A 14,631-nucleotide genomic window follows, 5' to 3' on the forward strand; every position below is an offset into this window, starting at 1 on the left:
CAAAAGTACATTGCAAATGGCGGGTTCTACAAGGTCTTGTCTTTATACATGTCATGCTTTAATTCAATAACAGCATTTCAGAGACCATTCACGTCCAACTTGCTCTTCAATGATAAACATATATTATTTATGCAAGGATTTATGCATTAGCTAGCACCAAAAATTAAGAAAATACGGCGATCGGGGGTTTAAGTTCTAACTTAGTAGATTATACTCCAATGTCAAGGTTTTCAGAGTACAAGTAAATACATGTAAATAATTATCAGTTGGTACAGACCAATGGTATGTTCTTCTCAAAAGGAATACATATGTTTAATGTGAAAGTATAAACTGTTCTAAAGTTATATATATAGATAAGGTTAGATTGTTGATCAAACTCAAAAGTCAAGATCAAGAGGTACACTGTAAAAAGTTTTGTACTTTGTTTATATACTACTAAGTATTAAAAGTTATAACCAAGTTTTTTTTTTTTAAAGTTTTTCAAATGAAGGTGAAATTCTATTATTAATAATGTCAAAAATACTGATACCCAATCATGTCTATTGAGTTAGAGCGATCTGCACTGTGATCTTAAACGATGTAAACGCAAATTTTCAGTGAATGACACGATTTGAAATCATAGATTAATGATTTCAAAATGGTATAATTAGACCAAAATAGGATATATTTCAAAGTAATGTGAAATCCCAAATTTTTCATGGGGTTTAATTTTCATTGTTTCCGAGATATGAAGAGACCCACGATTTCATGCCCACCACGAAATGTAAAATGTTACATACATATTCGACCATCCTCACAATGTCAAGGGTTTGTGATTTCTCGAACTCCAGTTTGTGTGGAGTTCGAGAAATCACAAACCCTTGACATTGTGAGGATGATATTCGACATGAATGAAGATGAATTCTTCATCCACGAATTCAAATTCCCGCAAACGAAGAGAAATTTTTACTCAATCCATGAAAATTTGACTCCACGAAAATGTGAATTTACAGTAAAATAAAACGCTGTTTTTATATATGTTTAAGTAGTTCATTGATTTCGTTCATTTTTGTTGGGAGGGGGTAAGCTTATGTAAGCTATTCTATGTTCAAAATGAACTAGTTTTTATCACGCTTAAAACATTTTTTTTTTTACAATTTTTTTGGTCTTATTTTCAAAAAGGTGACTTTAATTCATACAACTTAATTTAGTTAAAAATGTAAAGTATTTGTTAATCATCAATTCTATTCATGTCATGTGGACACCAAGAATGTTGTGTCGTCATAAGTGGTAGGACATGTGAGCTCTTGGGAACAGGATAAATTCTCTTGTAATTTCGGACTTCCTTGAAAATCCTTTAGTTTTGTCTCGTATTTGAGAACAGCATACTCCTCACCCTCCTCATCATGAAGAAAATCAAAGGAGTCTGTACGAAGTTGGTACTAGTGAAATTTCAACCCACGAGATACAAAATGGACAAAAAGGTTGAACCACGCATACTGTGCGAGCACTACAGGAGAAAATGAGACAGCTTGAAAGTAGCATGGAATTTTTTAAAGATCATCAGAAGTGATATTAAATTTATGTTGTGTTGGGCGTTATGAACCTGTCTGGGTCATGAATTTCATCATGCCGTCCAGCGGGATCTTAATTTACACCGTTTAAAAGAACAGGGTTTAAATGTTTAAGGTCAACTATTATAAATAATTAATAAAAATATTGGCAATAGAAACTAGAAATACACATCTGAACGTTGTATTAATTTCGATTAATTTGACCATAAAATGGTCATTATGAATGAAATCTATAAAATCTGACATGACAATTTATTGAATTTCAAATTGTCTTCGGAAAGTTATCTCTCTTAGAAGATGGAAATTGCCCCTTAACAGTAGTCATTGATCATCTGGTTCATATAATATAGATTTTCCATAAACATGATAAACAAAAAAAGAATGAATGGCACACAGATTAAGAGATAGACAGGAAAATTCTAAATTTCATTTGCATGGGTTCATTAACCATATAATTAGACGAAATTCCAGTCGCTGATTTTAATCTATTTTATACTTCTCTACAAAGACAGATATATATACCTCAAATATTTAAATCACATGACTTGGTAACAAGTAAACATCTAGAATGAAAATACCAGTAAGAGAAAAACTTGTTCGGGACTAACATGGAGGCCATGTTGCAATGGTATTCTCAGGTTAGACAAGATCATCAGATTTAATTTAGAAACACCTTTCCAATTGTCAATTCTGATCTTAATTCTATCATAATACATTAAATGAAACGCATTAAAGATTCACTTAACACTTAATACTGAATACAAAAACTATTTCAATGTTATAAAGTGTTATCATTTCCCGTCCTTACATTTTTTTTCATACATGAGGAAATTTCCTCGGCAATTTTAAAACTACAAACATATATGTTCCTTTCTATTCTTCGAAATTGACTTTGTCATACAATTACCCATGCCTCCATTTATTTTATACAAGGTCATCTGATTTTTTACCAAAACCCCAGTGATGGACCCTTTGGACAGAGCTCAAGTACTCCTCCTCTGTGACCTGTATTAAAGAGCAGCATAACAGAGTCATTGTGAACTTTGTCAGATTAACCTATGTAAGACCTGTGTAGGGGAGCATCTTTTTGATTCATCCATAAGTCACAAAGTTGTACCATACAAACACAGAAAATGTAATCCTAAAGTGAACTACCCAAAATGTAAAAACCACACACAGAAACATTGTGAACTTTATTCTGAGAAATGTGACATTCCTGTTTGTTCTACCTGCCTGTCCTTTGAAAAACACCATAAGTTTAAATTAACAGATATCTTTCAGAATCCCAAATTCATTGAAGGAATTTTAAACAAGTATCTGAAAAAACTAGAAAAAATCATATTTCCTACTTTAAAAAAATTGCACTTAATATCAAGGCTGAAAAGGCTGACGTGGAAAAAACTTTGTGAGAAACTCACAACAGATGTTACCAAACAAGGTGAAGTATGGCATAGCCAAATAGACATCGTTGTTAAAAAGAGAAAATCTGATATTGCTGAGATAAAAACTAAGGTCCTGAATGCTCTCGATGAGAAGGAAAGTGAAATAAATCAAACGATATCTGAGCTAGAAGAGAACATTACTAACCTTAAGGAAATACTGGACTACGATGACGTATCCCTGCTATCCACATACATATCCAGGAATGCTGAATTTAGACGTTTACCTCCTAAAGTCAATGTCTCTTTACCAAGTTTCTCTCCTCATCAGAACAACACAGAACATCTCCATCAAATGTTTGGTTCTCTATCAGCATTATCCGTTACAACAGAGGAACATGGTTACACAATGAAGACACACAAAGCTGTATCCTTTACTCCAGTCAAACCACTGCTTGATAAACCAGAGGTCATCACCACCATACACACTGAGTTTGGACTACTAAACAGTGTTACATGTCTCAGTGATGAAGAAATCTGGACATGTGGTAATAACAAAATCATGAAACTCTACAACCTCCAGGGCAAACTACTGAAGTCAATCCAAACCAAGTCAGGGGACAGTCCATGGAACATAGCAGTGACAAGGAGTGGAGATCTAATTTACACTGACCCTGTTACAAGAACTGTTAACATAGTGAAGAATGACCAGATACAGGAAGTGATCACACTCCAGGGGTGGACATCGCACTGTGTCTGTTGTGCTTCCTCTGGTGACCTGGATATCATGTATAGTGATGATAAACGATCAAAAGTTGTCCGTTACTCTGGCTCCAAAGAGAAACAAACTATTTAATTCGATAGTGAAGGCAAACCTCTTTTTTTTATCTCGTTACGAAAGTAAATACATCAGTGAGAACAGGAACTTGGATATCTGTGTGGCTGACAATGGAACCAAAGCAGTAGTGGTGGTTAATCAGGAAGGAAAACTTCGATTTAGATACACTGGTCATCCCTCTACTACCAAGAAATCATTTCATCCACGCGGCATCACAACAGACAGACAGAGTCAGATCCTGACAGTAGATCGTAACTACAACTGTATCCACATCCTAGATCAGGACGGACAGTTCCTCTGTTACATTGATAACTGTGATCTAAATTATCCAAGTAGTATATGTGTGGACACCAGAGACAACCTCTTTGTGGCTGAGTTATACAGTGGTAAAATAAAGAAAATCGTATATATGTAAAAAGTTTTTTTTAAATACAATAACAACACGTTTTTTATTGGAATTTATTCCTTAGCCAATCTCACAAGATATTGCTTGATTTAACTTTACGTATAGTTACATGTATTGTGCGAATGATTATATGGTAACTATTTAAGAAATTGTAATAATTTTTGGTATTACCATTCTACTCAAAATTAAAATTACTGCTGAATATTGGAATAAACTTCCATATCTCATTGTGAATATTTACACATGTATATATAATCATATATTTCCGAACATGAAAAAAAATTATTTTGTTTTGATCTACATGTATGCACTGCACTCTGAAATATTACGATTATTTTGTTTTCTTGTGTTGCCTCAATCTCTCACGAGAAGGCTTAAACGAGCGGAGCGAAAAAACGCCCTCTGGTGAGAGATTGGTGTTGCCTGTGGAGCACAGCGGCACTTAGGGATCACTTTACCCGGCGTCTGTTCGTCCATTTGTCACACCTTTTCTTTCAAGAACTGTAAGAGATATTGACTTGAAATTTTGGACAATTATTGCTTGGTACGACATCATTTGTAAATTTTAATGATTACTGACCTCATGACCCTTGACCTTGTCTTTTGTCCTATTTTACTTAAAAGTTAAAAGAGCCAATGTACAGCAAATCTTTGACATTTAAGGGGTAATTCTATGCTATTTAGAATGTGCACTAATTGTTATACGATATCATGGCAAATGCCAGCGTTGCAATTCACTTCACCTTTTAACCTACTTCACAAAGAATATTGCAGGTTATTTAATTCAAATTAAGACTTTGAATTTTGGTGTTGATAATTAACATTTATACATGCTTATGAGCTCTTTTGAAATACTGTTCTTTGAAATGGTATGATATCCAGTAACCATAAAAACTGATATTTTGTAAACCTAGGGGTTTTGAACGGATATTTTATTCGAACATTGAACTAGGACTAAATTCATATCATAATCAATTTAGTTATTAATAGTGGATTTAGTAGTGACAGTAAAAAAGAATAAAAGTTTATTAAACCAGAATGAACATTATTAGTGTACTACATACGAGGGTCACTCAAAAATACGTAGACAATGTTCCTCATCATTACATATGTTTTACAAAGTTATATATCAGCACATTTTTATATGTAGAAACATAGATGTGTAAAGTTTTATTACATTTATTTTAATGGAATTCATGTTGTTAAAAGCAACATTCATGTATTGTTACGGTTTAAACATTGTAACGTCAAAAAACAACGCCGTGAACGTTTCTTATACTCTTTGTGTCTTTTCATTTTACACACGGTTTGTATCGTTTTTCTCATTCATTAAAACGTATCTATAACACTTAACCCCTAGTATGCTTACAATAATTCGAGCACCTTAAATAAGATTATCATGTTTTCAAATTCTTTACCGTGTAACTCTGCTTTCACAAGTTCTGCATCAGTGAAGCCCAAATCATGACGTCGACGTTACTAACTCTTTTGACAAGATTTTGAACTATAATGGGTTTCTCTGCAGACCGCTCATCGTCCAATTCAAAGTCTTGACCACTCAAAAATTGTCTGGTCCATTATAAAAAAATATTTTATTATATATAATTTTCCAGATGGAATATATGGTTTAATCAGTCTTTTCGGAGTTTTTTTTAGAAGTTTCCGAATGCAAGAAATAATATTAGTGCTACTCGTTGCTACGTGACGTCTTACGACGTCATGATTTTTTGATTTTTTTGATCAAGATTATCTGTCTATAGAAATTGATATCTTTTAAACAAAGAAATGTATTACATTATACAATTATTGCTGTTTTTTTAGGTAAATAACTTGATCCGAAGGGTCGTATCACGTCGAGCTGACAGTCGCGGATCATCAGATCAAACGATACGCGAAGTGTCTCGTTTGATCTGATGATCCGCGCCTGTCAACGAGACGTGATACGGCTCTTCGGATCAAGTTACTGTTATAATGATAAATTTATTATATACCCCCTTATAACTAGCTAAATATAGCAGAATAAAACTTTAGAGATCAATTGTATAATATTTATCCATAAAACAAAGCATGATAACAAGGGACTTTTTAACGCGCAAGAAAAAGAACGTTATGTTTTTGCGTACTACGTCATCAGTTTCAGAGAGTGGTGATATGGATTCAAAAAAGCACAGTGTGGTGATCCAGAAAATCGGATCAAACTCTGTAAAATTAACAGTAACAAGAACAGGGAAATTGATGGGTATATGATAAAATGATTTAGCCATCTAAGGAGTACAATATTCACCGAGCTTGAAGGGCGAGGTGATCATTGTACTTCAAAGATGGCTAAATCATTGTATTGACCTAAAAAACAGCAATAATTGTTTTATTATATGATTCACTGATAAATTGATACAGCTCATTACTTGTTTGCATTTACTTTATATTCGCTTATGTTTTGTTCACACGAAAAAAAGTCATGGTCGTTTAAAAACCTTTCCAAAACAATTTGTATTCACTTCGGAATTTCCCGATATATTTTTAGATCAATGTAGAGGAAATAAATCCTTGTATTCACCTGGAACGTCACGTGCAGGTCAATACAACGTAGTATTTTTCTAACATAGTTGGATCTCAGCCAATCAGAGAGATGGAAATTATTCAATCATATAAAAATAGCTTATAGCTTCTGAATTTATAAATCAATACTGAATTTAAATATTAAATTCTATTTCGTTTATGGACAATTTTAAAAAGGTATGCCTATAGATATGAAAAGAGTAAAATTAGTAAATAACTAATTTTGTACCCTGCTCTGTGACCCCATTTTTACTGTCTTAAATCTTTGATAATTTTGATAAGAATCTAAATATTTTTCCAATTGTTTTGCTCATAATATATGAATCCGTTGTTAAAATATATGTACCAAATTTAGTTTAGATATGTGGTTTAAAAAAATGTAATGCTAATTGTAATAATCTACGAGCAAATTAAAAAAATTGCAGGGTCATCATGTTATAGCCAAAATGGTAATGTATACTAGTGTAAACAGAACCTTTCAAAGGACATACACGTATTCATAAAGTTACTGAAAATTTAAGGGAAATAATATTATACTTGTCTTTCAATGAGAAACCAGATGTATTAGTATTTTCATGACTCTTTATGACAAATATTCCATGAAATGCATTTTAATCTTATGTATTAACTACAAAGGAAGGCAAAAAAAAAATTTAGAGCAGGATGCATCAACTTCTGTACTCTGGCGTATCTAGGAGTATGTCAGCGGAACTTACCACTTCAACAAAAGCACTGAAAAACAGAAGACGAAGGGACTAATCTGAGATCCGCCCGAGATTAACACCAGCTTCAGAAGTGAAACACACTCCTGATGTGTCAGGAAAATCAAGATCAGTGGGAAAAAAGAATTCAGAACATGTCAAATTTGCTAATCTATATCTTTAAAAATTTAATTTTGGTCAATATATTTAATTGCGTAATAAAACTTAAAGAGAACTCCCATATTTTTTATTTTTTCTTATCATATATTTGCATATTTGTACAAAGAACGATTACTCTTCTCATTTGGGTGATAAAACATTCAGGAAAAGGAAATTTCTTGAATTAGTTTGTCTATTTAAAGAACGATTTCAGCTCTTAAGAATAAATAGAAAAAACTTTTAAAAATCATAGAAAAGCAACCTGTAGTTAAAATCATTATCAAAGCATTCTCTTTTTTTCATCATAAGGCTAAATTATTGATTTTTGTCAGAGGATTTCAATAACGTTGGTCGATGACGTCAAGACTGCATCAAAAGAAAATTAAGAAATTGTGACGACGGTGCAGCTTGTATCCAGATAACTGTTTTTAAGAGGCAAATACTTTATAAATTGTTTGTGATTTATTGGAGAAAAGGTGCAATATGATCAGGTATGTTTATTTTGTAGCCATGTGTTTTTCTATACTGAAGACAACAAGCCACAACCTTATGCACGCCAGGATTTCCTCTGATATTCTTGACAACATCTAAGAATGCAAATATAAGTAATAAACAACGATTATTTAGTGAACATGGCATTATGAATAGCATAAGCTCTGCTGGCAATTTTTCCATGATGCGCTGGCACGCATCATAGAATATGCCGGTGTAAAGACGAATAATGACCCCCATCGATTAATGACCGGGGGTCATTTTTCGGCAGCAAAAAATGACCCGCGGTCATTATTCGACGTAGAAAAATGACCCTTTTGCCCGTAGAAAAAGTCACTTCCTTAAAAATTTTCAGAACCCACGTGAAGAAAAATGACCTTCGTAGAAAAATGACCCCCTGTAGATTAAAGCTAAAACTTCTAGGGGGCAAAAAAAATTGGATAAAGAAGCATTTTGGCCAAAATGTTCACCTGAGCTTATTGGGAATAAACTGATGATATGTTGATCTCATAACATTATATAATTAAATTATAGCTATATTTTAAGGTAAATGCAAGGATTCAGAATCTAAAGGAGTAAAAGATTTATCAAGCCCTAGGGGTTAGGTAAACATTGTTTTTTGATGGTGGAAATCATCGAACTGACAGAAAAAATCAGCAGTATTATATATTATTATATCCTCCGCTTGAAAAGCGGGAGGGTATATAGTGATTGGGATGTCCGTCCGTCTGTTACGCTTTGAGGTATCCATCTCTTATCCGCAAATCCTCATATATAAAAAGATGTGTTTGTGAAACAGCTATGCCCCTGTATGGCAACATAGCGAAGATTAAACTTTTTTTTAAATGCAATTTAAATACATTGTTACCCAAAGTAGGGTCTTCTCACATGAAATACAACTGCAAAATAGGAAAGCCCTAGCACCACTTGTTCAAAAGTAATGGCTAAGGATAAGTTTTTGAAAGGTAGGTCAAACTCAAAGGTCAAAGTTAGTGATTTCTTAAGAAAATGTATAAATGTAACAAGGATTGCATATGTGAAGTATGAATACCCTAGCCCTTACCGTTCAAAAGTTATGGCCAAGGTAAAAAAAATCATAAGTACGGAAAACTAGTATCTACCGTTTGAAAGTTATGGCCAAAATAAAAATTTGGCATTTTTGTGTAAAATGGGATAAACTCCAAGGTCAAGGTCAAAATGTCAAATTTGGTGGTACCCAAAGTAAGGTCATGTTACAAGGAATATACATATTAAATATGAAAGACATAGCTCCAATAAATGAAAATTTATGGTAAAGGTTAAGGTTTTTGCAGACAAACAAACCGCCAGATAGACAGACGGACATACAGACGAACACGATAAAACTATATACCCCCGAATATTCGACTACGGGGACAGAAAAAGAAAAAGTCTTCAATTAACTTTTCATATTAATATACATTTTAAAGAAGATGCTACAACAAGGAAAATGTTTGTTCTGATTTTCATATTAAATTCTCTGAAAAAATACTTAGAACTGAGTAAAAGGGTGGAGTAAAACAAGAATTAAGGTAGAACCTATGTCGGAAAAGTCTTTGTCACAAGATTCTCAAACTTTTCAAAATGATAAATTAGTAGGCCTACTTGCTTATCAATCAGTTAAGATATCATGATATATTTCCTTGTTTTTTAATCTAGAACAGGCATTGAAACTTCGTAGGGTATTTACATACTGCGACTTCACATCTTCAAATATTTTTAGGGGTACTTGTCATTAAGGGAATATGAAAAATCACAAAAATACTTCTTCAAACATCGTCGTTTATAAAAATATTTAACTGAATAATATTAAACAATATCTTATCAAGAATAATTTCTTTTTTATTCAATTTATATAAAAGATAAGTCCACCATTAAAAAAATAGTCAAATGAACTATTCACCCTATATTTGTAAATATTTTTAGACGTCTTTGTCAAAATGTTTTCAATCTTCAATATGATGAAGAACATAGCCAAATGATTACAAAAAATGATTAAAATATATACCTTTCCCCTCTAACTAATGAAAGATAGGCTATTTACCGATACTCATCTTCTTGACCTTTTTGCACTTACACGGGATTTAATAATTAAATGACTGTTTGGGGTTACTTTCAGATTAAATATTTATCAGAAATTGTACTTTTTCTTTAAAAAGATCATAACTCATAGAAAAATTGTAATCAACGACCAAAAATATGAATAGGTAACAAATAATTGTTAAAAGGAAAGCACATCATTTCATTATAGATATCACAAAAAAGTACACACGATCAAACGATCTACAACACGTGCATCTTTGACTTAGACACATTTCATCAAGGTATTACGCTATATACATGTAGCTGGCAACTAAAGATTTCTTACGATTTATGCATTCCTTCAAAATGGTTACCTACCATTCAAATTATTACAAAAGTTGTATGTACATTGTAATTTCATTACACTAGAACTTCAGGTCTATATCTAGTAAATAAAAGGTGCCTAAATATTTTCTCTTATTCCGGAAATATATTGCCATTAAGCATTATAAACCAAAAAATGTATGAATTGAATTAAGATTATGTTGGCATGATTGATGGGTTTAACACAATTACAAGTTATGATGTCATACGAAGTAGGTTCTACGTTAAAAGAAATGTAATGAATACTTTGTGCTAAATCAAAAGTTTATGTCTATATATATATATATATATTTTTTGCATTAGAAAGACTGTGTATTTTACACTAGCCCATATTTTACAGAGCATATTGTTAGGTCTTATACTTACCCCACCCCCTTTCTTATTTAGGAGGAAGTCGATATTAAACAAAAGCAAAAAACATCCTACCTTTATTTTTCTATAAGAAAGGAATTAAAAATAAGCTAAAAATAATCTACTATTCTACTTATTTTTAATTGTTACTTTGCCACAATACTTTACAGTACAGTATACCTCCACCAACATTTAAAGGATGCTTTAATCAGGGCGAAGTAAATTATGATATGATAGTACTTGTGTGAAGGCTTAAGTTCATATATTTCATCTAGAGCCTCTTTCAGAATTATTGAAAGGTATAGAGTTTTATTTATATTTCTTCATTAAGGTCTTCCGTTTCCAACGGAAGACCTTCTACTGATTCTGATGATTAAGATTATTAAGGTCTTCCGTTTCCAACGGAAGACCTTCTACTGATTCTGATGATTAAGATTATTCTTATTATTCTTTTTTTTTCTTCCTAGACGCCAACTTTGAGGCCTCATATCTCACTCATTTCTCAATGGATTTTGCTCAAATTTTCAGACATTATAGACGATAACAAACTCTATCAGAATGTTGTCTAAAATTTCAAAAAGTCATTTCCGGTTTTGAGTTATTTCCCTTTAAACGAAAATTTATAGGCTTTCATTTCCAGACAAAGGCTCAGAGACCACAAAAGCTGGGGCAGAAATTTTACTGCTTTTAGATAACAGAAGGATTGAAGTTGTGCACATCGGTTTTTGTTTTTCGATTTCTGTATTCAAAATGGCGCTATACAGGGGTCAAAAATTAGAACGCCTAAAAGAGCGAAAATTAACACATATTTTCCTTTTTATCTTGAAAACTAAAAATATTTTGTTAAGACATGTAGAATAAAAGTTGTGCATAATTGCACGAGCTTTCATTTAATATCATTTAAAAGGGGCTGGCCCCTAAAATTAGGGATCTAGGGCCCTTGAAAATTTTTGCTTGATAACTCAAAAAAGGTAAATATTTCGGAATGACTGTCGATTATGAAGGTTTGCTTTAACATCTTATTATCTCATGAAATTGTTTTGTTCGAGTCTTGTTTTAAATGAGCTAGATACATGACCCATATATGTACAGGTAATTCTTTTCACTCAGCACGTAAACGCGAGCTCCTCAAGCGTGTAAACCAAAACAAACTTACTATAAATGATAAACATGGCTACATTGGATGCTAATATTTTTTAGAATAAGGTTTTTGAAGTGTTTTGTGTTTTTCCCCCAAATTATCATGATTATTCACTGACAATTTTCCCTTTTATTTCATTTTTTTAAATCGTATAAATCAAGTCTACTAAAAATGGGAGAAAAGATCATCTTTTCTTCTTATCATATAAAAACAAACAATATAGATAGAAAATAAAACATAACTGTAAAGCATATACTATTCACAGCCTTTTACATTCACCTTGTTTGTTTACGATTATATAACGCGCCTCCCTCGATAACGCGGGGCAAAGTCGGTCACCGGGAATCAATCGGCGTGTTATCCAGCGACCCGCAGTCATATACACAAAAGAAACCACAGAATGGATAAATTTAATTAATATGTTGAATCTTTCAAATTATTTCACAGTATCTTTGACTGATTATGTCGCTAGTGCATTTCATTCAATAATTTATTTGCTGAATTAAGGACAGACGAGACGTTCCTTAATAATAGATAAATTTTTCTAAGAATTAGTCATTGAAATATTGCTACTAAAACATGTTTACACACAAAAAATTGAGGTACCTTACCAGGTATTTCTGCAAGATACCAGGGGTAGCCTTTCTTATATAATCCTTTTGGGAAGAAAAAAAAATTTCCAATTTTAAATGTTTAAGTGTTTGGATTTTTTAAAAACGTTTTAGAAAATGGTTTAGAAATCAGAATGTAATTAAAATTTTGAATATTTTTCACACATTACGAAAATATACAAAACAGATTTTGAAGAACGTCTCGTCTGACCTTAAATGAAAGTTGCATATAATTATTTTTTTTTTATAGCAAATGTTTTTCTCGATATCGAGGTCATGATCTGTCTCACCTCAAATACCATCGAAAATATGCTCCTTTGATTAATTTCTACTAGTGATAGATTTTTTGTATCTTAAGTTAAATGTACATGTATGTAAGTCAAAATACGTTCTTTTGTCGGCGTCCTTAAAATGTACAACTGTATACGTCCCAAATATACAAATATCGAGCGTTTTATCAGAATACATCAATACAAAATCCCACATTCACACGCGCGTCCAAAGTATGTAGATTGAGACACACATGCGTAACTTATTCCATTGGACAACAAATTAACATTGAACAAATAATTATTTTCTATTTAACTTGTAATTTTTTGCGAGCAGGTTTCCGTTTATTTTTTCTTATCAGCTCTCGTAATGCTTCATTAAGGTTTTACGGAGACATATAATGTACATGCATGCAAGTACAGAACATGCACGTTTTATAATTAAAGTATAATGCATATGCAAGAGTGCCCAAATATACGCATGTAGAGCCTATTCTGCGTTTGAAATACAGACATTAGAGTGAACTAATTATAGGTCCGCAGAGTTGATTATGAGTTGTTTTTATAACGGGTAGCCCATCCTGTCCAGTCATCGTCACGGTTTGTAACCTCGTAATTACACAGGTAAATACTAAGGTGTCAATCTATATATTTTCACCTATATTTTCCCCTTAAAAAAATAAATTATTGAGAAATGTATCATTTTCTCCTATCATATATTAATTGACAGTATTTATGAACAGCTGTTAAAACACAGGCCTGTGTAAACGGTAAATCAAAAGAAAGGAAATCTTGGGTATGAAAAACAGAAAATATATATAATGCCTCATTCTCTGAAGATTACGTTGTCTTCAGATAACTAAAATACATGTACCAGTAAAATAATGTCTGTCGAATTTTATTTTAATGATAACATTTACTGGTGTGTACCTTTACACGCAGTGTGTCACTTTTTCTAAGCCTTCGCCCAAACGAACAATTTAGCAAATCTTGAATGAATTAATTTACACTATCCCTTCTACATATCCACACACATTCGCCTATAGCTAAAATCTAATAAAAATCAGATTTGTGACCATTTCTTTATTTTATGAAGATCGGTTGTAATTAAGAGATCATGTAGGAGTATTAATATTAGTGTCCACTATTGCAAACAGTGATGTATCAACCACGAATCGAATTGCATTATGTATGCCCTGTTACGACGCACTTTGAAAAATTACACACTTTGAAAAATATTTCCAAAGTGCGTTAAATTTGGGACCAAATCAACGCACTTTAAAAAAAATTAAATTTCTTTTCAAAGTGCGTTAATATCGACCATATAAATGCACTTTGAAAAATGTGTATGGCTTGGTCAATATTCTTGCAAATCTTAGATATGATAGAAATAATTGAACCTGTTTCACCGTATACAACCGGTAACGCGGGGGAGTCGCTAAAAAGTATGGGGGAGTAGATTTTCACCGCTTCGGAGTCGGAAGAGATGTGAGTCACGTCTTTTTTTGGTATTTATAAGATGTATTTACAAAAAACAAATATCCCACGGAAGATGGCAATAGTTAAGCTTTATTTTGGTCATTTGTCCGGCTGTCATATACGTCTAGTTTTCTCAAACACTTCGAAACTATTTGACAGTTTTCATATTTACGTTGATCGGATGGTAAAAACATGCATGATTTGTACAATCTACGGCTTGTGTAGGGATTTTCACAGTTAAAACAGCGAGAGAAAACGTTTATCTTTTA

The 14,631-nt window shown here is 32.4% G+C and overlaps 1 protein-coding gene across 1 annotated transcript; it reads left to right on the forward strand.

Moving 5' to 3' along the window:
• The first annotated feature begins 2,976 nt into the window (after positions 1-2,976).
• Positions 2,977-6,090, forward strand: LOC134248451 (uncharacterized). Its single transcript, XM_062730849.1, has 4 exons — positions 2,977-2,991; positions 3,033-3,721; positions 3,834-4,173; positions 5,998-6,090. Exons 1-4 carry the CDS (start codon positions 2,977-2,979, stop codon positions 6,088-6,090), a joined length of 1,137 nt encoding a protein of 378 aa, XP_062586833.1.
• The last annotated feature ends 8,541 nt before the right edge of the window (positions 6,091-14,631 follow it).

Source organism: Saccostrea cucullata, unplaced genomic scaffold (assembly GCF_032062105.1).
Source record: "Saccostrea cucullata isolate Sc308-1 unplaced genomic scaffold, CSIRO_AGI_Scuc_v1 ctg1927, whole genome shotgun sequence".
Lineage (NCBI taxonomy): Eukaryota > Metazoa > Mollusca > Bivalvia > Ostreida > Ostreidae > Saccostrea > Saccostrea cuccullata.